Here is a 27,638-nt window from a genome sequence, read left to right as displayed (position 1 = left end):
GGCAAAGCCTCCCCCCCAACCCCTTTTCAAATTGCACCCCCACCCCCTAGCACTCATCCCAGCTTTGCTCTCTCCCCGTCACTTATCACCTTCTGACACACCATTACAGAGTACTTATCTTCCTTTTTTTTTCTTTTAGGGCCCCACCCGTGGCTCATGGAAATTTACAAGCTCGGGGTCCAACTGGAGCTAGGGCTGCCCACCTGCGCCACAGCCACAGCAATTCGGGATCTGAGCTGCATCTGCCACCTACACCACAGCTCACGGCAACGCCGGATCCTTAACCCACTGAGCAAGGCCAGGGATCGAACCCTCATCCTCATGGATCCTAATTGAGTTTGTTAACTAGTGAGCCACGACGGGAACTCCTGGTGGGTTTTTCGGGGGGGGGGTTGTTTTGTTTTTCCTTTTGGCCATACCCAGGCCAGGTACGGAACCCATGCCACAGCAGTGACAACGCATGCTGAGCCACCAGGGAACTCCAATCAATACTTGTTAAATGAACGGGAGTTGGCGTTGTGGCTCAGTGGGCTAAGACCCTGACACAGCGTCTGTGAGGATGCAGGCCTGGCGCAGCGGGTTAAGGATCTGGCGTTGCTGTGGCTGTGGTGTAGGCTGGCAGCAGCAGATCCGACTCAACCTCTAGCCTGGGAACTTCCATATGCTGCAGGCATGGCCCTAAAAAGAAAAAAAAAATTTGTGAAATGAATTTGTTAATTTGTGAAATGAAGTGGATGCTAACTTCCTTCCTTGCACGCTGGGGAGGCTTTGGCTGTTTCCTGGAAGTCCTTGCCACTTCCAGGTCAGTCGTAGGAGGGCCTTTGTTATGCACGGCGGGAGGTGGGGGGAGGGCGCGGCTGGTTAGGACCCGAAGGACCAGTCATGTGATTAGAGGGTTGGGGCTTTGAGGCACAGGATGTCGCTTCACTCGCTAGCTCACCTCCACTGAGCCGGGAAGGGGAGGGAGGCTAGAAATTGAGGTCAATCTCTGTCTCCATCTTCACATGGCTTTTCCCCTCGCTTGTCTTTTATAAGGACACGTGTGTTTAGATGCAGGGGGCACTTGGATAACCCAGGAGAGCTCATCTCCAGATCCTTAATTACATCAGCAAAGTCTATTTCCTTTTTTTTTTGTCTTTTTAGGGCCGCACCCACAGCATATAGAGGTTCCCAGGCTAGGGGTCGAATTGGAACTACAGCTGCCGGCCTACACCACAGGCACAGCAATGCTAGATCCAAGCTGCGTCTGCAATCTACACCACAGCGCATGACAACACCAGATCCTTAACCCACTGAGCAAGGCCAGGGATCGAACCCGAAACCTCATGGTTCCTAGTCGGATTTGTTTCCGCTGTGCCATGACGGGAACTCCAAGCAAAGACTATTTCCAAAAAAGGTGACATTCACAGATTCCAGGGGGAGAGGACGTGGACATAGCTTTTGGGGTCACCCCTAAAACCACTAGTTGCCTCAAGGCAGTTTCTCACCTCAGGCCCTTTGCACAGGCTGTTTCTTCTGCCTGGGATGCTCTCCTCTCACTTTATTTATTTATTTATTTGTATTTTTACGGCAGCATCTGTGGCATATGGAAGTTCCCAGGCTAGGTGTTGAATTGGAGCTGCAGCTTCCAGCCTACACCACGCCACAGCCACATGGGATCCGAGCCGCATCTGTGACCTACACCACAGCTCATGGCAACGCTGGATCCTTAACCCACTGAGCGAGGCCAGGGATGGAACCTGCGACCCCTTGGATACTAGTTGGGTTTGTTACCACCGAGCCACAACAGGAACTCCTTCCCCTCCCCTCACTTTTTGAATCTAATTAGATCCTCTTTGTTCTTCGAGACTCGCTGCATCACTGACCATAGCAAAGAGCAAATCAGAACTACAGTGAGCTCTATCACCTCCCACCTGTTAGGAAGGCGATGCTCAAAAAGAGTGTTGGGTGTGGAGAAAAGGGAACCCTTAGGTATTGTCGGTGGGAATGTAAATTGCTAAGCCACTGTGGAAAAAGTTCTGAAGATTCCTCAAAAAATAACAAGTAGAGGAGTTCCCATCGTGGCGCAGCGGAAACGAATCCTATTAGGAACCATGAGGTTTCGGGGTTCGATCTCTGGCCTCATTCCTTGGGTTAAGGATCTGGCATTGCCGTGAACCGTGGTGTGGGTCGCAGACGCGGCTCGGATCTCGCGTGGCTGTGGCTGTGGTGCAGGTCAGTGGCTACAGCTCCGATTGGACCCCTAGCCTGGGAACCTCCATATGCCACAGGTGCGCCCTAAAAAACCAACCAAACAAACAAACAAGTAGATCCCTGGTGGCTCAGCAGGTCCAGGGTTGTCACTGGTGCGGCACAGATGCGAGCCCTGTCCTGGGAATTTCTGCTTTCAGTGGACTTGGCCAAGAAAGAAAGAAAGAAAGAAAGAAAAAGAAGGACGAAAGGAAGGAAAGAAGGAAGGAAGGAAAACAAAACAAGTAGAGCTACTTTGTAATTCAGCAATTGTACTTCTGGGTAAATAACAAAAATAAATTAAATCAAGGTCTCAAAGACATACCACACTCCTGTGTCCACTGCAGTGTTATTCACAATAGCCAAGGAGTTCCCACTGTGGCTCAGCGGTAATGAACATGAGGGAAAAAACAAAAACAAAAAAACCCGAAAAACAAAAGCAAAACCAAAAAACACAACAGCCAAGATATGGAAACGACCTAAGTGTATTGATTAATGGAGAAAGAAGATGTGGTGTATGTGGGAGCAGCCCAAGAAATGGCAAAAAGAGGAAAAAAAAAAAAAGTCTTAACTCTTCTCACTACAGATAAAAAAAAGTGATGTGAGGTGACAGGTATGTTAATGACCTTGATTGTGGTAATCATGTCACAATGCATATGTATATTAAATTATCACGTTGCACACTTAAAAAAAAAAATCACATTGGGGAGTTCCCTGGTGGCCTAGAGATTAAGGATCTGGTGTTGTCACTGCTGTGGCCTGGGTTCCATCCCTGGCCCAAGAACTTCTGCATGTGGTGGGCAAGTAAAAAAAAAAAAAAAAGAAAAAAAAATTACATTGTAGGGAGCTCCCTGGTGGTCTAGTGGTTAGGATTTGGTGCTTCCATTGCTGTGCCCCAGCTTCAATTTCTGGTCTGGGAACAGATCCTGCATCAAGCCACTGCACGTCGTGGCCAAAAAAAAAAAAATCACATTGTACAACTGAAATACATGCCACTTTAATTTGTCTACTGAACTTCAAGAAACCTGGGCGGGGGGTGACTCAGTGAAGGCGGCATTTTCCTTAGGAAGATTTTTGCCACCTCTCTCGCCCTCACCTCACACAGATGCACACACTCGAGCTGGGAAAGGTGTCTTCTACAGTCTAGTACTGTTCCTGCCACCCCAGGTCAGGTCTGTGTATCTTTCAACCAGAGCTGAGCCCACATCTCCTCTGTTCACAGACCCTCTATGGCTCCTTAGTACCCTTGGGACATTCTCAGCCCCTGCTGACACCTTGATTGTAGCTCAGTAAACCCATTTCAGACTTCTGACCTCCAGAATTATAATACATTTACGTTGTTTTATTTAAGCCACTAACTTTTTTTTTTTTTTTTTTTTTTTTTTTTTAGGGCCACACCTGCAGCATATGGAGGTTGCCAGGCTAGGGGTTGAATCAGAGCTGTAGCTGCTGGACTATGCCTCAGCCACAGCAATGCAGGATTCAAGCTGTATCTGTAGCCTACACCACAGCCCACAGCAACGCCATGTCCTTAACCAGGGATTGAACCTGCATCCTCATGGATGCTAGTTGGATTCATTACCACTGAGCCACAGTGGGAACTCCCTAAGCCACGATCTTTGTGCTAATTGTCACAGCACCAACAGGAAACGAATACACCTCTCACCCATGACATGAGGTCCAGGAGGCTAAGCGCCGGCTTGTTCGTGCCTGTCTTCCCAGGCACTCGACTGATTTGTGCGAACCCAGAGCTGATTGGGCCAGAAGTGGATACCTGTTCCAAGACAGGCCAATCAGATTTTCTCTCCCTCAGGTGTGGCGCGAGGCTCCTCTGTGGGGTGGCTGCAGGTCCAGACCCACTGCAGTGGGCTTTGGCTGGTTAAAGCCACAGGACTAACAGGAAGGGCACTGAGGCAGCCCAGGGCATCTGGGAAGAAGTTATCGAACCCCAGAGAGGAACTAGGGCCTTCCAGGGACTTTCCTGTCCAAACATCCAGATCCTGGGAGAGGTGATCTATTCTGCCCAGCTTCTGGCAAATACTGACGGGAGGCTGCCTGTTCTCATTTGCCCCAGGACAAAAGCAACCTCGAATTAACAGCATGATCTGTGTACCCATCACAGAATCTACCCAATGAGGCTGGGATGATTAGCCCCAATTTATGGATGAGGAAACTGAGGCCCAGAGCAGTTAGGAAGCTCTCCTAGAGTCACATGACTAGAAAGATCTGGCATGAAGCAGGCAGACATATACAAGAGACTCAAGAGACCACATGGCCCACAGCAACAGGACCTGTCTCAGCTCCTGCCTGCATTCAGGTTCTCAGGACCTGGGGTACCTGCCCGTGTTTCTTGCCCACCTTCCATATCTCTGTAGTCTTCCAGAAAATTCCCTTTTACCCTAAGCTAGTGTGAGTGGGTTCGTTGCATCAGAAAGAATTCTAGGAAGTTCCCTGGTGGTACAGTGGGCCAAGGATCCAGTGTTGTCACTGCTGTGGGCCAGGGTGGCTGCTGTGGCATGGGTTCGATCCCTGGCCCGGGAACTTCTGCATGCCACGGGTACACCCAAAAAAATAAAGAAAGAATTCTAAAACAGTGGTATGCCGGAGTGGCTTGTGGGAGCTGACTGTTAAAAATTCAGGAATTGTCAGCCCATTCTGGAGCTTGAAATTGACATGATCAGAGCGTTTACACCACGGAAATGGGCCAAAGTTACTTACCGGGGCTTTTATTTTATTCCAGAGAACTACTGTATTTTATTTTATACCAGCACACCATGGATTATGAGGCAATGCATAGGCAGAGAGTGCCTGTGAGCAGAAGCCACCGGATGGAAAAGATCAGAAGAGACAAGCGTCCCTGAAGCCCTGTCCGAGATTTCTCAGAGTCCCCTTTATCTGTTCCACAAACACTGCGTTGTCTGGGCGCCAGCCCACTGGGTGGCGGAGGCTCAGGACTGAAATGGCCTCAATAGACCAGAAGCTGCTATTTCCTCCCTTCCTCCCCTCAGAAGCAAAGCCAAGATTGGTCAGAGTTTATTGGAAGGCACGGGAACCATAATAAAAGGAAAGTTCCAGACGTCTGGCATCGGTTGGGGTCCATCTCATTTGTCCCAGATGGAACCGAATGGCGCTTGGGTGATCAGTCCCCCATGGGCAGCCACAGGGCCTTGGTCCGTGCTGCCCGCAGCCCCAGCTCTGGGCCTGCCCCCTCGGCCTCCTGATCCCAGGCCCGTGGGCAGCCTCTGTTCACCCACACCGGCTTGAGGTTTCCTGCTGAGGCCCACTCCACAAACTGGGAGCCCTGGCGAAGGGAGACAGAGGGCTCAGCATTTCCACTTGCTTGGTGGCTAAGCAGCTGCTTCCTTGGCAACAAGGACTATGACTGAGGAGGAGCCTAAAGGCCTGACCTAGGCTCTGTGGCTAGAATGTTCAGCTCCTAGCACGCAAACCTTCCAGATGCTGAGGGAAACAAGGCTGACCTTTCTGGCTGTGGAATTTCCTTCCCTTTAACAGCCCACATTCGAAGGAATGGGAGCCCGAGGTTCTTGTTGACAAGGAATTCCCACCTCTTATCATCGGGGAGGGGGGGGTGTTTAAGAGGGTGGGCATGGGCTGCTGGCTCTGTTACTAGGGTGTGGTCCTTAGCAACGGGTTGTCCAATGAGGTTAGGTCTTTGGGTGGGGAAGGCTCTCAGGTCCTTGTTGCTAAGGAGATCCTCAGAACCTGGTGGCCATGGGGTCTCTCCCCCTTAGCACCGGGAGTTCTAAGGGGGTGCAGCCAGGTTCCCAGAAAAGGAAGTCCGTGTTGGTGAAGCTTAAGACACTGAAGATGGCAAAATGAAAGGTACCTGGGCGGATCCGAAATACCACAGGGCCTGGATGTCCTGGTGCAAGGCCAGGCAGCGGGTCAGGTGGTCCGGGTCTCCTGTCACCACATTCACCAGGCCCGCTGGCAACAGGGCAGCCATATCCTAGGGGATGGGAGAGCGGGTCATCCAGGGTTAGGAAGAGGGGAGTCGGAGGTCCCCGGGCACTGGGGTCAGGGTGAAGAGGGAGCATCTGGGGAGTGGCCGTGGGGGTCCTGGAAGGAATGGGACTGGGGTCCTGACGGGTGATGGCTCACAGTCTAGAGAGAATCATCAGCGGGTCTGCAAGGAATGAAGGCTTGGATACCAGGCTGGGGTTACCATGGTTACCAAGGGGGTGGCGTGAGAGCTGAGCTCCTGCAGGCTCTGGGGCACCTTTTATCCATCTACTGCCCCAAAGGCTACTGGGAGCAACAGCAGGCAGGCAGGCAACTGTACCTGGCAGACCTCCAAGGCAGGGATGGGACAGGCCCCACTGGGCACCAAGACCACGGTGTTGCCGTGGGCCAGGGCGGGAGCCAGCAGAGACACGAAGGCAAGCAGGGGCCACTCGTCTGGGCACACAATAGCCAGCACACCCAGCGGCTCCCGCAGCCGAAGCACGGGGCCTCTCAGCTCTGCTACCTGCAGGGACAGGCAGGAGGTCAAGGGCAGGGCAGGGGAGCCTGGCTGCCCCCCACAGGCTTCTCTATTACCCGCCCTTTTTCTTCTCGCATCCCCAACTCTGATTCGCCATAATAACTCCGATATGGAGTTCCCTTGTGGTGCAGCGGGTTAAGTATCTGCTGTTGTCACTGCAGCAGCCTGGATTGCTGCCGTGGCTGGGGTGTGATCCCTGACCTGGGATCTTCTGCACGCCATGTGGGCATGGCCACCTCCTAGCCAAACAAAAAACTCCTATAATAATAACATAACCAGGTGACAGTTCACAGCACAGACTCTGGAACCAGATGCTAGGTTCACAGCAGCTCTGTGACCTTGGCTGAGTTACTTAATCTCTTGGGGCCTCAGTTTCCCATTTTTATTTCTTTATTTATTGCTTATTAGGGCCAAACCCGCGGCATATGGAAGTTCCCAGGCTAGGAGTTGAATTGGAGCTGCAGCCGCTGGCCTACACCACAGCCACAGCAACAGAGGATCTGAGCCTGCAACCTACACCACAGCTCATGGCAATGCCATATCCCTGATCCAGTGAGCGAGGCCAGGGATTGATCCCGGATCCTCATGGATGCTAGTTGGATTTGTTTCTGCTGTGCCACAATGGGAATTCCAGTTTCCCATTTTAAAAATGATGACAATAGGAGTTCCTGCTGCAGCTCAGCAGTCATGAACCTGACTAGTACTCATGAGGATGCAGATTCAATCCCTGGCCTTGCTCAGTGGGTTAAGGATCCAGCCGTGTTGCCGTGCGCTGTGGTGGAGGTTGCAGATGTGGTTCAAATCCTGCGTTGCTGTGGCTGTGGCATAGGCCGGCAGTTGCAGCTCCAATTCAACCCTTAGCCTGGGAATTTCCACATGATGTGGGTGCAGCCCTAAAAAAAAAGAAAGAAAAAGAAAAAGAAAGAAAATGAAGATAATAATAATGCCCATCTCAGAGATTTGCTGTTAGGATAGAATGAGTTAATATGTATAGAGATCTCAGAACCTGGCGGGTGGGTTTGCGTGCGTGCGCTTGCGCTCGTGTGTGTGTGTGTGTGTGTGTGTGTGTGTGTATTTTAAAGCTTTATTGAATATAATTGATTATCACTAAACTGAATGTACTTTAAAGGGTAAAAAAATTTTTTTTGGCTGCACCTTCAGCATGTAGAAGTTCCTGGGACAGGGATTGAACCTGTGTCACAGCAACAGTGACCCAAGCTGCTACAGTGACAATGTCAGATTCTTAACCTGCTCTGCAGCAGGAGAACTCCAAAGGTTACAATTTGTTAATTCTTTTTTTGTGTGTGTGACAATGCTGGATCTTTAACTGCGAGGCCACCAGGGAACTCCTGGATCGCACATTTGGCTACTATGAATAAATGTTAGTATATACATTTGTGCCTAAATCGTTGTATGGGTATATGTATTCATTTCTCTTGGGTTAAAACCTAGAAATCAAATTTATTTAGGTAAGTAACTAGGAATCATGGTGGATCATATATTAAGAATATATTTAGGAGTTCCCTTGTGGCACAGCAGGTTAAGGATCCAGCATTGTCACTGCAGTGCCTTGGGTCACCACTGTGCTGCAGGTTTGATCCTTGGGCTTGGTCATGGCCAAAAAAATTAAAAAAAAAAAAATAAATAAAGAGTTTATGTAATTTTTTAAGGCTACACCTGCGGCATATGGAAGTTCCCAGGCTAAGGGTCTAATCAGAGCTGCTGCCAAGATCTATGTCACAGCCATGGCAACCGGATCCAAGCCGTGTCTGCAACCTACACCACAGCTCACAGCAATGCCAGATCCTTAACCCACTGAGCAAGGCTAGGGATCCAACCCACATCCTCACGACACTATGTTGGGTTCCTAACCCACTGAGCCACAACGGGAACTCTAATTGTTTTTTTCTTTTTTTTTAGGACTGCACCCATAGAATATGGAGGTTCCCAGGCTAGGGGTCCAATTGGAGCTATAGCCACCGGCCTACACTGCAGCCACAGCAACTCGGGATCCAAGCTGTGTCTACAATCTACACCACAGCTCATGGCAATGCCAGATCCTCAACCCACTGAGCGAGGCCAGGGATCGAACCCGAAACCTCACGGTTCCCAGGAAGATTGTTTCCATTGAGCCACAACGGGAACTCCCTAGGTTTTTTGTTTTTTTGTTTTTGTTTTTGTTTTTTTTTTTTTTTGTCTTTTTGCTATTTCTTTGGGCCGCTCCCGTGGCATTTGGAGGTTCCCAGGCTAGGGGTCCAATCGGAGCTGTAGCCACTAGCCTACGCCAGAGCCACAGCAACGCGGGATCCGAGCCGCGTCTGCAACCTACACCACAGCTCACGGCAACGCCGGATCGTTAACCCACTGAGCAAGGGCAGGGACCGAACCCGCAACCTCATGGTTTCTAGTCGGATTCGTTAACCACTGCGCCACGACGGGAACTCCTTTTGTTGTTTTTTAAAAGAACTCTAGGAGTTCCTGTTGTGGCACAGTGGAAACTAATCCAACTAGGAACTGGGAGGTTGCGGGTTCGATCCCTGGCCCCGCTCAGTGGATTGAGAATCCGGCATTGTCATGAGCTGCCGTGAGCTGTGGTGTAGGTTGAAGACATGGCTCAGAGCTGATGTTGCTGTGGTTGTGGCTGGCAGCTGTAGCTCCTATTGGGCCCCTAGCCTGGGAATCTCATATGCTACAAGTGTGGCTCAAAAAAGAAAAAAAAAAGAAGAAAAAAAACTCTTTTTAAGAAACTGCCAAACTATTTTGCAAAGTGGTTGCCCCCAAGACAGTCCCGCCAGCAGGGTGGGAGTTCCAATTTCTCTGTGTCCTCACCAGCACTGGTAAGGTTGGTGATTTCAGCCATTCTAGAAGGCGCCTCCTGATACCTCTCACCAGAGTGTGCACTTGTACTTCTCCAGCGACTAAGAATTTTGAGCATCTTTTCATCTGCTTGTTGGCCATCCACAGCAGATGTGTTCGGAGCCCTTGGCTATACCTCAGACATTAAGCTCTTAGCTCAGTTTTCGTAACAACGTCTCAAGGTCAATACCGTCAAGTAACTCGCTTGCCTTCCTTCCTCCCTTCCTTCGCTTCTTTCTTGTCTTTTTAGGGCCGAACCCATATGGAGCTGGTATATGGAAGTTCCCAGGCCAGGGATCGAGTCCCAGCCACAGTGGATCTTCTGCTAGGGATCGAGCCCACGCCATCAAAGAGACAACGTGGATTCCCCCTCCTTTTTTTTCTTTTGACAGCCGCACCTGAGGTGACAATGTGGAGCCTTAACCTGTTGCACCACAGTGGGAACTCCACAACCAGCTCTCTTTCCATTCTCTTCCTATTATCTCTAGTCCTGGTTGCACCTGAGCCAATGGATGATTCACTGAATCCTCATGCTTTTCTTCACTGGCTGCCAGATATTTCAGACCAACCCAGGATCCATATTTGGTTGCATATTATTATACATATAAATGAAAACAAATTTCATACCAAGCAATAATCTATGCAGCATACTGTATATTTTCTATCCTATTCTTTTTTGCTAAAAACAAAATACAAGATACCAAAACAGGCCTATGACCCACTAAATTAATTTTATGACCCAGTAATGGATCACTAACAACAATTTGAAACACTATTCTATGAGGTGGGCTGGATACCCATTACACAGACTAGGAAAATGAGGTGCAGAGAGGTGAGGCCACTTGGGCCTGGATCCCCAGTCTGGCTCATTATGGAGCCCTTGCTCTGACCCCACTCCAGACCACCTGCCCCGTCTGCCAGCTCACAGACCCCTCTCACCTGTAGGGTGCAGCCTTGGGCCTGGACGCGGGCCCCCCATGCCCGAAGCCGCCTCACGCTCAGCTCCACCTCTGCCTTGGCCACCTGGAGCTCCACTCCGTGTCTCTCCAGCCTCGAGGCCAGGGTGGACTCTCGGCGCTGCAGGGCGGCTGCCAGGGCCCACAGCAGGGCCGCCCGGGCCCCTGGTGACTGTCCTACCCAGCTGCGGGCAGACGGGGACACTGCGGGTGGGCTTCCCATCCTGACTCTTCCCGGGTGCCCCACCTCTGCCCACAACCCTCGCCCCGAGGGTCCAGGCCCCACAGCCCATCCGCTCGGGGAGGAGAGGGAGGGGCCAGAACCACATCCCACGAGCCCTGGGAACTCAGACTCCTCAGCCCGTCCTCCCTCGGGGTCCAGACCCCATGTCCCTTCAGCATCAGCCCAGTCCTGGGGTTTCAGACTCCCCTCTCTGACACCCCAGGACCCCTGGGCTGTTGTTGCAGGTTGACATTCCCCCGCTCCTTACCCAGGGGCGGCCTGGTGAGCGGCCTCCACGGCCCCACGGATATCCTTGGCTCCGCCCTCAGCCACGTAGCCGTGGAGCTTCCCGTGGGAATCCCAGATGGGCCTGGAGCTCCGGGCGCCAGGAGCCTGGAAACGGCCCCCCACAAAGAGCCCATAGGGGGGTGCTGGGCTGGAGTAGGGCGAGGTGTGAGGGTGGCTCCTGGGGCAGGGGCGGCTCAGACCCCGGGCCCCAGGCCAGGGGATGCGCCGCTCCAGCTCCCAGGAGCCTTTGCGGGACCCCACATTCCCGGCCCCGCGAGTCTCAGAGACACGGAACTTCATTTCGCAAAAGTGATTCTCATCAGGCCTGGCGGGTGGGGCGGTGAGGCTATAAGGCCCAGATGCAGTTCTCAGCGGGACTCAGGGACCTGTCCGTGGGTCTAACGCAGCTCCTTCCAGCCCACAGGGGAGCCCGTCACCGCCTCCCCCTCCCCTGCCACGCACCAGGGGTTCTGGGAGTTGTAGTTCTCAGAACAGCTCACCTAGGCCCTGTTTCAGGCCCAGCTGGCAGGGTTGAGGGAACAGCGAGGCCAAAGGTGTCATAGTTCAGATTCTCGGACAGGTAGGGCAGCCGGGCAGGGGTCCCTGAGGGCCGCAGATACTCATAGAGACCCTGGGAGAAGGATGGGGTTGAGAGAGCGGGAGGCGGGTGCAAGGTGGACGCCGCCGGGGGGAGCGGGGAGGGGGCCACTCACATCCAGGCCCCCGTGCCAGGAAGACCCACTCTCCTTGCAGCCACCTGTGGGCACCGCCGGGTCTCTGAGACCGTGGGCATTGATCCAGACTGTGCCCATCCTGAGCCTGTGAGGAGAGAGAAAAACAGAACGTTGAGGGGGGAGGGGGGAATCAGAGCTGGGGGTCGGGCAGGGGAGAGACCCACAGAGAAGGAGCGGCATGGAGGCGGAGCCTCGGGCCATCCCGACAGGCCACCCTGTGTGTCCCAGAGGGTGTCAACTGACCCGTAGGCCAGCTCCAGGGCCTGCCCCAGTCTCTCGCTCCAAACGCTGGCACTGCCTCCTCCGGGCGTCCCATTGGCCAAGGCCAGTGCCTCCTTGGCCGTGCGGAATGGGGAGGCCACGACCAGAGGCCATGGCACCTGGAGGGGGTGACAAGGGGGCTCAGGCAGCCTGGCCAGCCCTTCCCTCCAACACCCCACCCACTAGGAGTCCAGCCTACAGCAGCCAGCAGCCCCCAGACCCAGTCCAAAATGGTCACCCCAGGGGCCTCTGTGTGTTGCTGCTGCCCATGTTGGCTGAGGATGGGTGGACAGACGTGTCTGGGACCCTAAGGCGCTCACCTCCGCCTGGGTACACGGGGAGGCTGGAGGCAGGTCAGAGATCAAGGTTGGGGGAAAGAATGGGCTGTCTGAGGGCACACTGCCAGCCTGGAACACCTGAGGGGGAAGAGAAATAGGTCTACAAGCCCATTTCTGCCCCCGCTCAGACCCAGGATCCAGCCCCCAGCCCCTCCTCCCTCAGACCCAGGAGTCCAGACCCCCAGCCCCTCCTCCCTTGGACCCAGGATCCAGGGCCCCCAGCCCCTCCTCCCTCGGACCCAGGAGTCCAGACCCCCAGCCCCTCCTCCCTTGGACCCAGGATCCAGCACCCACCCCCTCTTCTCTAACACAGGCTCCAGGCCCCCAGGGCTCCATCAGACTGAGGATCCAGGTCCCCAGCTCTGGCCCCCTCAGATCCAGAAGTTGCATCTTGAGGTCCCTCCTTCCCTGGCACCTCAGAGTCTGCACCCTGGCTCACCTGCGCACCCTGTCTCTGGGCCTCGCTCACATAGCGCTGGGCCTGGTCACGTGCAGCAGTCCCCCGGGCGCCCATGTCCACAGCCCCATCCAGCCCTCGCCCTCCACGAAGCCGCCCCATCCGCGCCTGGAGCCGCCTCATGGTCTCATCCCACACAGACTCCTGGATGAGGAGCCTGAGGCCCCCCTGTTAAGAGACGGGGGGGTCAGGGTTGGCAAACTTGGGGGCCACATAGGCGGGCCACAGCCCCACAGAGGGCAAGGCTGGGGGACATCCATGTGCAGATCAGAGGAGGGTCAGGAAGAAGAGGTGCGGACCTTAGACTCCCTGAGGCCCAAAGCCCAGGCCGGATGCGGGGTTACAGAAAGCCGGGGCCAGAGTGACGAGAGAGGTAGGAAAACTAGGACAGGGATGCTCAGAAAAATGAAGGGAGTCAACTCAGAGGGCCCCCGCCCCCCACCCCCCGACAATCAAGACACGGAGAGCTGGTTCGTGGAGATTCAGGAAGCTGCGGGGGTGAGGACTGCGGCAGTTTGGAGACGCCAAGAACTGCAAATTCAAATGAAGGAAGACCCGGGGCCCCAAGTTCTGGCGACAGCCGGGCACGGCTCCCCGGACAGCAGAGGCCACGCGCCCATGGGTCTCACCAGGCTGCGGTCGGACCAGGCCGCGTCCACCACGCCCTCCACCGCCGAGTCCACATCCGCCGCTTCCGTCATCAGCAGCAGCGATTCCGCCCCCAGCGCCAGGCCCAGCTCGGGACCCTGGCCAGCCAGGAACCGCCGAAGGGCACGGCCTTCCTGTGGGATCCGTGCAAGCATCAGCCACAGAGGAGCCGGGAAGGCGTCTGAGATGCACCTCCACCCCGCCCCAGCCCTGAAAATACCTCGACTGCTCCGCAGAAGGCCACCTTCTGGACTCCAGGCTGGGAGGACAGGACAAGCCCCAGGACGGCAGGCCCACTGATCACATTGAGGATTCCTGGGAACTGGCCTAGCTCCCCTGCCAGCTGGGCCAGGAGGAGGGGCGTCGGGGAGGCTGGGGGCACAAGGACCACCACAGTGCAGCCTGGGGAAGGCGGGCAGCTCAAGGACCTTGGAGTCCAGGCCCCCAGCCCCTCCTCCCTCGGACCCAGGGGTCTGGAGCCCAGCCCCTCCTCCCTCAGACCTAGCAGCCCCAGCCAATCACTTACCCACGGCCAGGGCAGGGCAAATCCTCCACATCATCTCAAGGAAGGAGAATGTGGGAGGCAACACGAGACCAATTACTCCTGCAAGAACAAATGAGACTGGGGCGGGCACTGCTGGACAGTGAGGGAGGAGGCGGCTGGGGGCTGGGACTCCTGCTTCTCACCCGTGGGCTCCCAGCCTGCCAGTGCCTCCTCCTGGGTGTGCGCCTGGATTGCATGGTACTGGAGCAACTGCTGGGCCAGGGGGACATCCCTGTCTCGAATTTCTCGAACGGCCCGTCCAGTAACCAGGGACTCCAGGGTCCAGAACAGCCGCTGGTGTTTCTGAATCATCTTGGCCAGCCTGTGGAGCAAGCAGGGGAGATGGTCATTTCCCACCGCCCCAGGCCTGGAACACACCCTGCACACCCGAACTATAATCCCCATGAATCTGTGGGGCATTCCCACTATTTACCAGAGGAGGAGGGCACCAAGGATTTATGGGAAATGTAGTCAGGGAAACTCTAAACCGGAGAGTATCTCAGGATCTAAGGATCTCGGCCTCCCATAATCCCCCAAAGGGGCTAGGAAATGAAAGCTTAGCCTCTCATCTCAATTGTTCCTTGGGAGTTGGACTCTTTGTCTCTAACTTCCCCAAGAATGTGCTGGAAAAGTTTTGGGGGCTTCGCCAGCTCCAGTGAGCTGTTGAGAAATGGCACCATGATGAGTCCCAAGGATATTCTGGGAAATGGGCTTTGCCATTACTAGTGCAGGCAGAGAGTAGGAAATGGATGTTTTGGCTGCTGAAGGCTCAAAGGCATGCCGGGAATATGAGGCTTCGCTGCCAGTGAATTCAGTGGGATACTGGGAAACAGTCTTTAAAAAAAAAAATTTATTTATTTTCTTTGTCTTTTTTAGAGCTGTACCCATGCCGTATGGGTTCCCAGGCTAGGGGTCGAATCGGAGCTACAGCTGCCAGTCTACACCACAGCCACAGCAACGAGGGATCCCAGCCATGTCTGTGACCTACACCACAGCTCACGGCAATGCTAGATCCTTAACCCACTGAGCGAGGGCAGGATGGAACCCTCGTCCTCATGGATACTAGTCAGGTTCATCAACCGCTGAGCCACGACAGGAACTCCAGGAAACAGAGGCTTTGTTCTCAAGTCCTTCCCCACCTGGGGTCCAAACGTCAAGTGCATTACCTGGTCAGGTATTGGGCCCGAAAGGCTCCAGGGAGTGTGCTCCAGTTCTCCAGAGAGGCCCTGGCCGCTTCCACGGCTTCTGCCACATCCTCAGTCTGTGCCTGCAGGCAACTGGCCAGCTTCTCTCCTGGGGAGGTGAATGGGGGGGGAATCCAAATGGAAGGTGGGCAGCTCATGTCAGAACTGGCAGGAATGACATTTCTGGAGCCTGGGAGCAGCCCCAAGGCAGTAAAGCTGGTCTCCTGTTGCATTCTGGGTCTCAGTTTTATCATCAGCCAAATGGGGACAAATCTCTAAGTCTTTACTCTGACTGTGTCTCACTGGTAAGGAAAAGATTTTTTTTTTAGGGCCGCACCCGTGGCATATGGAGCTTCCCAGGCTAGGGGTCAAATGGGAGCTGCAGCTGCCAGCCTATGGCACAGCCACAGCAACGCTGGATCCCAGCGGCATCTGCAGTCTATGCCACAGCTTGCGGCAATGCCGGATCCTTAACCCACTGAGTGAAGCCAGGGATCCAACATGCATCCTCAAGTTCTTACCTTGCTGAGCCGCAGTGGGAAGTCTAAATTTTAAAATTTTTAATTTATTATTTATTTCTTTTGGCTGCACCCGTGGCATGCAGCAGTTGTCAGGCCAGGGATCAAACATGCACTACAACAGTGACCTGAGCCATAGCAGTGACAACACTGGATCCATAACCTGCTAGGACACCAGGGAACTCCCAAGGAAGAGATTTATTTATTTATTTGTTTATTGTCTTTTTGCCATTTCTAGGGCCACACCCGCGGTATATGGAGGTTCCCAGGCTAGGGGTCTAATCGGAGATGTAGCTGCCGGCCTACACCACAGCCACAGCAACGTGGGATCCAAGCCGAGTCTGTGACCTACAGCACAGCTCGTGGCAACGCCGGATCCTTAACCCATTGAGCGAGGCCAGGGATCCAACCCGCCACCTCATGGTTCCTAGTCGGATTCGTTAACCAATGAGCCATGACGGGAACTCCCCCAAGGGGGAGAGTTAATAGACGGTGACTTGAAAAAGCGCCCACAGGGATTTGGAGCCATACTGAGGGTGACTGTTATCAGGAGGAGCCAGACACTTTGCGGTACAACAGGAATGATTAGGATGCTGTAATCAATTATACTTCAATAAAACATTAAAAAATGAAAAACAAAAGAGGAGCCAGAAATCTCAGCCTTCTCCCACCAGTTACCCCCTGCCCTAAGGGGGCAAAGAGAATGGGGTGCTGTTGGTGGCTACGTCTGGGGCCCCTGACCCCTCTCCCTCCCAAGCCTGGAGCACATGGCATACCTGTGATGGGATCCTGGCAAGGCACTGAACTCCGGTGTTCTGGCTTTAACCATTTTCCGTTAACATAGTGACCCAAGAGCCGGTCCTGGGTGTCCAGCCAGGCCTGGGGGAGGCAGAGACAGTTTGGAAAGGGGTCTGAGAGGCAGCTGGGGGAGCTCAATTCCTACCCAGAGTCCTCTGGGAGGGGGATACCTGCTCCCTTTGCTACATCAGGTATTTACCTGTGTAGGAGGAAAATACACATAGACATAAAAAAATGCATAACATTCACCAATTCAAAATGTACAATCCAGGGCATTTAGTACATTCACTTCTTTTATCTTTCGCATTTTAGGGCTGCACCCCCAGCATATGGAAGGTTCTCAGGCTAGGGGTTGAACAGGTGCTGCAGCTGCCGGCCTCCACCACAGCCACAGCAACACCAGAAGCTGCGTCTACGACCTACACAACAGCTCACAGCAATGCCCGATCCTTAACCCACTGAGCGAGGCCAGGGATCAAACCCAAGTCCTCATGGACACTCGTCAGGTTCATAACCCACAGAGCCACAGTAGGAACTCCTAGTATATTCGCAGTGTTAATCAACCATCTCCACTATCTCATTCTAGAACTTTTCCATCACCCCAAGAGAAAACTCAGTACCCATTAAGCACTCTCCCTCTTACTGTGACCTCAAGCCCTGGCAACAAGTCATCTACTTTGTATATCTACGGATTTGCCTATTCTGGAATTTCACATAAATGGAATCCGACAAATATGTGACTTTGTGTGCCCGCTTTGAGGTTCATCCACATGGCAGCATGGATCAGAACTTCCTCTCTCTCCCTCTCTTTTTTTTTTGGTTGGGCCCATGGCATGCGGAAGTTCCCTAGTTGGGGATCAAACCTGCACCACAGCAGTGACAAAGCTAGATCCTTAACTGCTAGGCCACCAGGGCACTCCCATGAACTTCATTTCTCTTTATGGATGGATGCTATTCCCTTGTCGGCAGAGACCACATTCTATCCATCCACTCACCAGCGGATGGACATTGGGGTCATTTCCGCCTTGGGCTTTTGTGAATGAGGCTGCTATGAACATCTGAGCACAAGTCTTTGTGTGAATACCTGTGTTTCTTTATTTGGGGCCTGTATACCTCAGAGCGGTGCTCCTGGGTCACAGAGCAATGCCCTGAGTAGCTTACGGAAGGCCCACCAAACTGGTCTCAGCCGCAGCTGCACCATTTCACATTCCCACCAGAAATGCACAAGGGTGGTCCTGTTGACTTTTATACAGGAGAATGTAAACAAAGGATTAATAAAACCTTTTCTTCCCCATAGACAAATGATCTTCTTGAACAGAAATGACTTTCTTCTTTTTTTTTTTTTTTTCTTTTTTGGGCTGCACTGGCAGCATATGGGGGTTCCCAGACGAGGGGTCAAATCAGAGCTGCAGCTGTTAGCCTACGCCACAGCCACAGCCACTGGGATCCGAGCGGCGCCTGCAACCTACACCACAGCTCACGGCAATGCCAGATCCTTAACCCACTGAGCGAGGCCAGGGATCGAACCTGCAACCTCATCATTCCTAGTCAGATTCGTTTCCGCTGCGCCATGATGGGAACAACCCCCCCCCCTTTTTTGGCCACACCTGCAGCATGCACAAGCCCCTGTGCTCATGTTTGTATATCCCCAACTCTTTCAAAAACGTAGGAGTTCCCATGTGGCTCAGTGGGTTAAGGACCTGGTAGTGTCACTGAGGTGGCTCAGGTCACTGCTGTGGTGTGGGGTCAATCCCACATTGCTGCAGCTGTGGCGTAGGGTGGCTGAGAAAGGAAAATATATAAATAAAACTCAGGAAAAAAAAAAGAGTGCTTGTTAATGTGAAAATGGCCTTGTGGTTATGTTACAAAGTGAGTCTTTATCAGTCAGAAATGAAGACTCAAATATTTATGGGAAAATAACGTGACATCTGGGTTTTAACTCATTCCAGAAAAAAAGAGGCCAAAGAGACACGACATTGGATGAAGTGTTGACACTCGTTGGCACTGAGTGATGGGTAAACGGGAGTTCCTAATTTATGTACTCTGTGGATGTTTGCAAAATTTTCCCCCAAAAGAAAAACAAAACCACCAAAAGAATGTTCCACAGGGTCCTGGCAGGCCACACTGGTGTGAGAAGAGGGCCTGGTGGGGAAAAGGAACTCACGCACTGCCCAAAGAGCCAGTTAGCTATTGGGTCCAGATGATTTTTGTCAGGGAATGTGAGGCAAAGGTTGCCAAACTTGGGAATTTTATTTTCAAGAGAAGCTGGAATCCCGGATGTTTACATGGAATCCATTATCTACCAGTTCACATCAAAAAAAAAAAAATCGGTTTCAGGCCAAGAAAACACATCTGTTGTTGAGTCTGGCCCACAGACTGTAAGATTGAGCTTGGGGGAAAGCAGGGGGTGGTGTGCGCTCTGCAATCCCAGGGCTTAGGTTCAAATCCCAGTTTCACCTTTTTTAAAGCTATGTCCACGACAGTTGTCCAATTACTTAACTCTTCAAACCTCTGTGAGCTCAAGGCAATAATCCCCTTTCATAGCTGTTTTGGGGATTAAATGAGATCATGCTAAGCACAGAGGTTGGCACATAGAAAGCACCCAATAAATATAAACTGTTATCACACTACTGCTGTTTCAGGATTTCATCTCTAACCAGCCTCCGAGTATGGGAACTCTCTGTACTCCATCCCATATCCTCTTAGCTGAGTCTACACTATATTTCCAGATCATCTCATTGTCCTATTTTTTTTTTTTTTTCCCATTTTTGGCCACCCTGCAGCATATGGAGCTCCCAGGCTGGGGATCAGTTCCGAGCCACCACTGCAACCTAAGCAGCAGCTGTGACAATGCCAGATCCTTAACCCACCATGCAGGGCTGGGGATCTAACCCATGTCCCAGAGCTCCCAAGACACAGCGGGAGCTCTTCCCCACCATTCAATTATCCCTCTCTCTCTTTTTTTCTTCTTTTTCTGGCATATGGCAGTTCCAGGTTAGGGGTCAAATTGGAGCTGCAGCTGCCAATCTACACCACAGCTCATGGCACTGCCAGATCCTTAACCCACTGAATGAGACCAGGGATTGAAGCCACATCCTCATGGATACTGGTTAGATTTGTTTCAGCCACGCCATAATGGGAACTCCTCAATTATCTCTCCACTATGAGGTCCCTGTCTCCAGACTGGAGGGCCAAGCACAGTTGCATTTGTCTCCTGCACGTGACCTGAGGTCCTCAGGTCTCTCTCATTCTCAGCATGTGATAACCAAGCCCAGGGCCCTTTCCCAACCTTTCTGATACCCTCTTCCTTCTGGGTTCATCATGGAAAGTGAGGTGGGAGGACAGGGATTGAGCCAGATCGGAAACCATGTACCAGACCCTAAATCTTTGGGTTTTGAAGCAAAAGACCTTTCCTTTAGCCTCCCCTCAGTCTCAAAAGGCTGACTCAAGGAGTTCCTGTTGTGGCTCAGTGGTTAACGAATCTGACTAGGAACCATGAGGTTGCAGGTTCGATCCCTGTCCTCGCTCTGTGGGTTAAGGAGCCGGTGTTGCCGTGAGCTGTGGTGTAGGTCGCAGACGCAGCTCGGATCTGGCATTGCTGTGGCTCTGGCATAGGCTGGCAGCTACAGCTCTGATTAGACGCCTAGCCTGGGAACCTCCATAAGCCACGGGTGCAGCCCTAGAAAAGGCAAAAAAAAAAAGACAAAAAAAAAAAAAAAAAAGGCTGACTCAAGAGTTAACGATTGGGAAATAAAACCAGTTAAAACAGTCTCCATTATGTTATGTCCTACCTTGGCCCACTAACTTCTTACTAATATTTACTTTCTATTATTTATATATTTCTTTTTCTTTTTTTTTTTTTTTAAGGGCCAAACCCACAGCATATGGAAGTTCCCAGGCTAGGGGTTGAATCAGGGCTGTGGCTGTTGGCCACAGCCACAGCCACGCCAGACCTGAGCTGCGTCTGCAACTTACACCACAGCTCATGGCAATGCTGGATCCTTAACCCAGTGAGCGAGGCCAGGGATCGAACCTGAGTCCTCACGGATACTGGCCGGGTTACCACTGAGCCATGACGGGAACTCCTAATACTTTCTAATTATCTTGCACCTAGTGTCCGGTTTTTCACAAATGATCTCTTCCTTGCTAACTGCTTTCTTTTACTCACGGTTACTTTCTAGAGTTATATTGCGCCTAGTGTTTTCTCTTCTAATTCAAGCACTAACACCCCTTCCCTGTAAGCAATCTTCAGTCCACAGAGGTCAAGGAATGATAAGCACGAAGACAACCAGAAACCATCACGGGACCCGCTGATGCCGGCCTTGATGACACTGAAATGATCTATGGGTGCGAGTAACAAGGACCCCTCAATCAATAACCCTGACTCCCGAGCTAAACCTGTAAAACTCCTTGATATCCCCTCTCCAGGCAGGGCATGGTTTTGTGGCATCAGCCTGCTGTGTCCTCCTTTGCGTGGCAAAGCAATAAAGCTCTTTGTTCCCTTCCTTAAAACTGTCTCCGAGGACTTAATTGGGACTTAAATCCGAGGCCACATTTTCAGCCACAGACCCGCGGCCTTGTCCCTGCCCTCTCAACACGCAAACCCTGTCCCTCCTGCGTCTCTGCCTCACTCCCTCCTCTCCATCTCCAGAGCCTACGGCAGGCTCTGGTCTCACCATTATTCCAACCTCCTTCTTTCCCTCCAGGAAAGGCCAAGCTTCTCACGCCCGGGCGCTAGAGGGCCCTGTGCCTTCATGATGGCCCCGTGGGGGAATGCTGAGGGTAGTTACAGAAAATTCGAGGCACCCTACTTTTATAGGGAACCCCAAGAGCGTTCTTGGGGGACCCTGAGGGATCACGGGAGTCTTATGGAAGTCCTGAAGAATACGGAGGGGTCGCGGGAGCCCCATGGGGTTATTCTGAGGGGCTGAAGGTTATTACAGAAAGTTCTGATGTATTCTGGGGTTCTGAGAACTCCCGAGACTATAGGAACCCCACGAGTATTGAGGTGACCCTGAGGAATCACGGCGGCTCCGCGGAGGTTTTGGAGGTCTCTGGTTGATCAAGGGAGCCCCTCCAGGAATTCCGGGGAAACTCGGGAGCCATAGGATGTTCTGAGGAATCAACGGTAAGTCTACACGTGGGTTCTGAGTCCTCGGAAGATCACGGGAGCCCCCCAGGGAATCGCGGGAGGTTATGAGGGGGCCTTGATGAATCACAGGACCCCCTCGGGGGATTCTCGGAAGCACCCTCGGCGAAGCACCACCGTGAATTCTGGACCATGTAACGGGACAGCCACTGGGCCTCATGAGAAGAGACTATCGGGCTGAGGCAGCAACTCTAAGAAGCTCAACAAACCATCCTCCAGGGGTGGGTCCTAAGGAGTGGCGGGAATCGCGGGAGCTGAGAGGGGCGGAGTTACTGAGCTGCCGCGGTGGATCGTGGGAGTCCGCGCGCAAAACTCGGCTCCGAAGACTGGGGAGGGGGATGGGCAGCGCGGGCCGGGCGAGCCCTCACCAGTGCGCATGCGTGGCTCTCCGGCACGGGTCCGTACTCCAGCGTGGTGAAGATCTCGCTGGCGCGGGATCCTGTACACGTCTCGGCCATCGCGCTCCCCCGCCGCTTTCCACCGACTGCAGGGCGCTCTGCCGGAGGAAACCTCGAGGTCCGAAGGGTAGCACCGCCCCCTCCTACCCAAAGGGCGGGGCTATGGGAGATAGAGCGTAACCCCGCCCAGGACCTGGTGACCCCGCCCATGGGTCTGCGCACGGAAGTGTAGTTTGGATCATGCGCAGTCCTCAGAGCGGGGCGAATGGGGAACGAAAGTGTGAGTGACTTCAAATAGTTGTGAGAGCTCCAGCGTCTCGCTATCCTGTTTGTGTTGGATACCGGAATTGCAGTTTTTAGTCCTAAATACATTTTATCGAGAATAGAATCTAGTTCTGGAACGAGGTGGTTGTTCAGAGGTCAAAAGAGAGTCTTAGGATGGACACTGAAATTAATGTTTTTTTTTTTTTTTTTTTGTCTTTTTGCTATTTCTTGGGCCGCGCCCGCGGCATATGGAGGTTCCCAGGCTAGGGGTCAATCGGAGCTGTAGCCACCGGCCTACACCAGAGCCACAGCAACGCGGGATCCAAGCCGCGTCTGCAACCTACACCACAGCTCACGGCAACGCCGGATCCTTAACCCACTGAACAAGGCCAGGGATCAAACCCGCAACCTCATGGTTCCTAGTCGGATTCCTTAACCACTGCGCCACGACGGGAACTCCATGAAATTAATGTTCTTAAAGTGTGACAGATTTGCCCAGCTACTGGCCGGAGTCGGCTATCCGGAAGGAGCCGGAAGCGTGGCTTGAATCCCGCAGGAAGTGTGGCATTTAGTGACTATCAGGACTTTGTATTGATTGGTTGAGATGAGAGGCGTGGCTTCAGCCTTGGACTAGATTGGTCTGTGATTGGTAACGGAATACAGTTGCAGGATTGATGAAGCGTTGGGGTAGTGTGACTTACTCAAGTTCCTGATTACGCAGGGATCAAAAGAGTGGCTGTAGTTTGCACCTTTGGCACGCAGGACTTAGCATCTAGAGACACTGGCTCTTAAGAGATTTGACGACAGTATCTGGTCTGAGTGAAAGTGTCTCGGGCCAGATTCTCAGGTTTTCATACAGAATAGTGGGTGTCGCGATTTGGTTAAGGGCCCAGGAACTAGTCTCAGAGTTCAGATCCCGCCGATGGTTCCCCCACGCCGGGGTTGCTGAGGACGCCAAGGTCTCTCCCCCAGGGCCATGGCCGACTCGACGTTGCTGGTGCCGGAGCTAAACGAAGCAGAGACGATGGGCACGGAGACGACGCCTTTCGAGGAGCTGCTGCTGCAGGTGCGATTGAACGCACTCCTGGGTCCCTGGGGATTCGGGGAATACATATGTGTGTGTGTGTGTGTGTGTGTCCGTCCGTGCGGGAATTGTAGTTGTTTACCTTCAAGTTTGCTAGTCTCTGGAAGACATGGGAGCAAAATTGGGCTTGTTCTTCAGATTCCTCAAGGTAGGAAGGGGCCATAGTATGTCTTATGCCCTGCCTGGCTAGTATTCATAAAAATTGCTCAGTAAACATTTGCGAAACGAATGAGGGGGTTCTGATAGCACAAAGGCCAAACTTGAAAATTGCTTTCCTTCACACAGGCCTCCAAGGAGCTCCAGCAAGCCCAAACAAGCCGACCAGAATCTACACAGATACAACCTCAACCTGGTGAGAAAGACAGAAACGTAAAGAGAAAGAGATAGTGTCCCAGAGAGAGGTGGACCCTGACTGGGGGGCAGGGGACACAGGAAGAGGAGGGAGGGAGGAGAAACAGTAATGGTGGGGTAGAGAGGCTTTGAGCGGGAGGAGTGATGGAGACCCAGAGAGCAGGGAAGGGGCCAAGAGCCAAAGAGAGGCAGGGAGGACAGGTGTGACCAGCGGGACGAAGACTCAAAGGTAGTCAGAAATTCCAGGGCGGGGAGGGGAACAGCCCCAGAGAGTGGAGGACTAATACTCAAGGAGGGCGACAGATCAGAAGAAGGCTGGACCCCGAGATCCAGGCAGCAACAGAGGGTCACGGCCAAACCCATTTGCTCCAGGTTTCTGCATAAAGACCAACTCATCTGAAGGCAAGGTTTTCATCAACATCTGTCACTCTCCCTCCATCCCTCCTCCGGCTGACTTGACTGAGGACGAGCTGCTTCAAATGCTGGAGGAGGACCAAGCCGGGTTCCGCATCCCCATGAGTCTGGGAGAGCCGCATGCCGAACTGGATGCAAGTCAGTGCCTTGAGAGGCCCCAGGAATCTAGTCCTCTTGGTCCTTTCTTCCCAAGGATCCAAGAAGCCAGGGCCTGAGACCCTGGCTTCCCCTTCAGGACCTAGAAACCCGGCCTCCTGATCTGATCCTCTTCCCCGTGGCATATCCCAAGCCTTCTGGCATCCAGCACCTGCACTGGACAGTCCCGGTTCTGGTCACCTGGCCAGGCTGACTCTTCTCCCTGCTCTATCCCAGGGCGAGAGAGGGCTGGGCAGGTGCTCCTTAGCTGATCTCCTGGCTGGAGTCCCCGGGCAGCTCACATGTGTCCCCTGAAGCTTCCTGGGATGAAGCTTTGGCCAGTGCCCTGGGGAGTAGGGACTCATCAAATCCAGAAGCTGCCCTTGAGAAACTCTTAGTCTTGGATGAGGGCAAAGGAGGCAGATGCGATTTCCATACGGTGTGATTCTGTGCCCCGCTGGAGGAGGGTCTTCACTTGCACTGAGGGATCAGGGAAGGCTTCCTGGAGGAGGAGGAGGTGTTGGGTATAAGATCTGAAGGAACCTCAGGAGTTCATCAGGCCAAGACAGAGAAGAGGGTTCTCAGCAGAGGACAGAGGGGTCCAGAGGCTGGAGGGAATGATCGAATTGGATTGGTCAGTAATTCAGTAATTTCTTTCCAGACCAGAAGAAAATTTTTTTTGAGGGCTGCACCCTTGGCATATGGAAGTTCCCAGGCTAGGGGTTGAATTGGAGCTGCACTTGCTGGTCTACACCACAGCCACCAAATCCAATCCACAGCTGCAACCTATACCACAGCTCACAGCAATGCCGGATCCTTAAGCCACTGAGTGGGGGCCAGGGACGGAACCTGCATCCTCGCGGATACTAGTTGGGTTCGTTTCCTCTGAGCCCCAGCAGGAACTCCTACTGGAAGAAATTTAAAGGAATGAGGGGTGTTCTCGTTGTGTTTGGCGGTAACAAACCTGACTAGTATCCATGTGGGTGTGGGTTCCATCCCCAACCTCGCTCACTGGGTTGGAGATCCAGCGCTGCCTTGAGCTGTGGTGTAGGTCGCAGACCCGGCTCGGATCCCTTGGTGCTGTGGCTGTAGTGTAGGCTCCCAGCTGCAGCTCCAATTCGACCCCTAGCCTGGGAACTTCCATATGCCAAGGGTGCAGCTCTAAAATAATAAAAATGAATGAATAAAGAATTAAAAATAAAGGGATGCCCTCATTGGGAAAGTGAGCTTTCTCTCCAGAGGGGAGGGGCAGACCACACCCCCGACCGGTGCTGGGGAGCCCTGGGAGGGCTGTGAGCAGAGGCGGGGCAGGGTCAGCTCCGGACCCGATGGGGAAGGACGGGAGAGGAAGGCAGGAGGCCTGCGCGTGCAGATCTCGGCTTCCTAACCCTCTCCGGGTCTGTGGCTGCTGTCCGGGACTGTGTTTTCCCCAGCTCTGCCGGCCGGTGGGGTTCCCACGGAGGCCTGGGGGTCTCACCCCCTTTCTCTCCCGCAGAAGGCCAGGGTTGTACCGCCTACGACGTAGCTGTCAACAGCGACTTCTACCGGAGGATGCAGGTTGGGGGCGGGGCTGCGGGGGAGGCCTGGGCGGGGGGCCTCTTCCCCCCCCAGGCCTCCCCCATTGCCTTTCTTCTCCCTCCCACCCTCCCTCCTAGAACAGCGATTTCTTGAGAGAGCTGGTGATCACCATCGCCAGGGAGGGCCTTGAGGACAAATACAGCCTGCGACTGAATCCAGGTGGGGGCTGGGGCCTGGGCCTCGGGGAGGAACAGAGCCTGGGGCAGCCCGGGGACAGCCCCTGGGAGAAGTGGGGGGTGGGGGTGGTTAGTGAGGGCGGGGGTCGGATGAGCCCCTGGGCTGTGCCGTTCTGGGAGAGGGAGCCGGAGAGGCCAGGTGCCTTCGGGATTCCAGACGAGGGCCGGATCCCGACCGCTTGAGAGGGCGGGGCGCAGGCTGGGAGGCCTTCCTGTCGCCAGCCTTGGGCTGTGGTCAGCTCCCTGTCATCCTCCGCGGGGTTGGAGCCTCTCTCCTGAAGCTCTGGCCGTGCTAGACCCCTACTCTCCCTAAGGAGGAGGAGGAGCAAAGGAAAGCCTGAGCCCATGGGACCTTTGACCCTTCCTCCAGAGTGGCGCGTTTTGAAGAACAGACCTTTCCTGGGTGCCATCTCCCAGCAAAACATCCGCTCCCAGCAGCGTCCTCGGATCCAGGAGCTGGGGAACCTGTACACACCCGACTCCCCTACACCTGAGGACCGGTGGGCATTTGTTGGGTCCCTGTCATCTGTCTCCCCAACATTCTTTGGAATCTCCCCCGTCCCCCCTCTCCACGGGGATCAGTGTCTTAAGACTCTGTGAACCTAGAGGGAGGAGAAACAGACCTTCCCCTGGGAAGGTGTCCTGAGGCCAAAGGCCGGGAGGGAAGAGAGGGAACAGCCCTAGCGGCTCTCCACCATGGCCATGCCGGGTCTTGTTCCTCCCCAGCCCCGAGAAGCCTCATCTGAACCTTTGGCTGGAGGCCCCTGACCTCCTCTTAGCGGAAATCGACCTCCCCAGACTGGTGAGTGCACCCTCCCCCAGAGCAGGAGGGTGAGGTCTGGAAGGGTTGGGGTCTCAGAGGGGGATTACTCTGTCCCACCTGCCACCTTTTTTTTTTTGGCTGTGCTCACAGCATGCAGCGGTCCTGGGCCAGAAATCAAACCCGAGTCACAGGGGTAGCAATGCTGGATCCTTAAGTGCCAGGCCACCAGGGACCTCCTAGATTAGAGTCTTTAGATATGATATCCCCAGATGCAAGAGTTCTCCCTGGTCCACGATCTTATCGCCCTGTTGCTGGGAAGGGGCGGGTGGGCTGATGGGAGTGCATCCCCAGGATGGAGCTCTTGGGCTGTCGCTGGAGATTGGGGAGAATCGCCTGGTGATGACGGGCCCCCAGCAGCTGTACCATCTGGATGCCTACATCCCCCTGCGGATCAACGGTGATGAGAGCAAGGCAGCCTTCCATCGGAAGAGAAAGGTACCTGCGGGGCTGGGGTTGTAAGGAACCAGGGACGCTGAGGGGCCTGGACTCCTGGGTCTGAAGGAGGGGGCTGGGGGCCGGACTCCCGAGTCCTGACTCTTCTCTCCTCTTCTTCTGTCTCCTCAGCAATTGATGGTGGCGATGCCTCTTCTGTAGCCCCTTCTTGACCGGGTGTCTCCCTGTGCTTCTGTGTGAAGAGGGGAGGCTGGTGGCTTCCCTAAACCTGAAATAAAAGATTTTTTGCCTTTGTTCTGTGTCTGGCTAAAGAGTACATGGGAGCGGGAGGGACG

General features: G+C 53.7%; 2 protein-coding genes across 14 annotated transcripts; one reads left to right on the top strand and one right to left on the bottom strand.

The window, feature by feature from the left end:
• ALDH16A1 (aldehyde dehydrogenase 16 family member A1) lies at positions 124 to 22,864 on the bottom strand. 11 transcript variants are annotated; one of them, XM_021094740.1, is made up of 18 exons: positions 22,056 to 22,230; positions 16,517 to 16,619; positions 15,205 to 15,331; positions 14,182 to 14,360; positions 14,021 to 14,098; positions 13,715 to 13,896; positions 13,476 to 13,628; positions 12,829 to 13,014; positions 12,372 to 12,467; positions 12,034 to 12,170; positions 11,770 to 11,875; positions 11,557 to 11,687; positions 11,037 to 11,204; positions 10,529 to 10,730; positions 6,533 to 6,718; positions 6,077 to 6,199; positions 3,896 to 4,003; positions 124 to 3,168 (listed from the first exon to the last, which is right to left on the bottom strand). In XM_021094740.1, the coding sequence occupies exons 1-18, from the start codon at positions 22,143 to 22,145 to the stop codon at positions 2,959 to 2,961; spliced, it is 2,565 nt and encodes an 854-aa protein (XP_020950399.1). In that variant the 5' UTR covers positions 22,146 to 22,230; the 3' UTR covers positions 124 to 2,958. The 11 variants fall into 11 exon arrangements, with proteins under 11 accessions (XP_020950399.1, XP_020950397.1, XP_020950400.1 ...); XM_021094738.1 differs by having other exon boundaries at positions 11,037 to 11,381; positions 22,056 to 22,221; XM_021094741.1 differs by having other exon boundaries at positions 10,529 to 10,749; positions 11,037 to 11,161; positions 22,056 to 22,221.
• PIH1D1 (PIH1 domain containing 1) lies at positions 22,069 to 27,597 on the top strand. Of its 3 annotated transcripts, none has more exons than XM_005664716.3 (10): positions 22,069 to 22,203; positions 23,322 to 23,415; positions 23,719 to 23,785; positions 24,157 to 24,336; positions 25,829 to 25,890; positions 25,989 to 26,070; positions 26,458 to 26,587; positions 26,814 to 26,889; positions 27,202 to 27,345; positions 27,475 to 27,597. In XM_005664716.3, exons 2-10 carry the CDS (start codon positions 23,326 to 23,328, stop codon positions 27,502 to 27,504), a joined length of 861 nt encoding a protein of 286 aa, XP_005664773.1. In that variant the 5' UTR covers positions 22,069 to 22,203; positions 23,322 to 23,325; the 3' UTR covers positions 27,505 to 27,597.

This window comes from Sus scrofa, chromosome 6, assembly GCF_000003025.6.
Source record: "Sus scrofa isolate TJ Tabasco breed Duroc chromosome 6, Sscrofa11.1, whole genome shotgun sequence".
NCBI classification, from domain to species: Eukaryota; Metazoa; Chordata; class Mammalia; order Artiodactyla; family Suidae; genus Sus; species Sus scrofa.
Note: the sequence above shows the minus strand (reverse complement) of the source record. Positions and strands in the feature narration are given on the sequence as shown.

What these genes read in the sequence shown, in the direction of transcription:
- ALDH16A1 (XM_021094738.1), bottom strand. Translation starts at nt 22,145, where the DNA reads ATGGCCGAGACGTGTACAGGATCCCGCGCCAGCGAGATCTTCACCACG. An exon ending in TTGCCCTGCCCTGGCCGTGG is followed by an intron (nt 13,897 to 14,020) that starts GTAAGTGATTGG and finishes CGCCTTCCCCAG; the next exon opens with GCTGCACTGTGGTGGTCCTT. An exon ending in CCTTCTGCGGAGCAGTCGAG is followed by an intron (nt 13,629 to 13,714) that starts GTATTTTCAGGG and finishes CGGATCCCACAG; the next exon opens with GAAGGCCGTGCCCTTCGGCG.
- PIH1D1 (XM_005664716.3), top strand. Translation starts at nt 23,326, where the DNA reads ATGGCCGACTCGACGTTGCTGGTGCCGGAGCTAAACGAAGCAGAGACG. An exon ending in GCATGCCGAACTGGATGCAA is followed by an intron (nt 24,337 to 25,828) that starts GTCAGTGCCTTG and finishes TCTCTCCCGCAG; the next exon opens with AAGGCCAGGGTTGTACCGCC. An exon ending in CCTTCCATCGGAAGAGAAAG is followed by an intron (nt 27,346 to 27,474) that starts GTACCTGCGGGG and finishes CTGTCTCCTCAG; the next exon opens with CAATTGATGGTGGCGATGCC.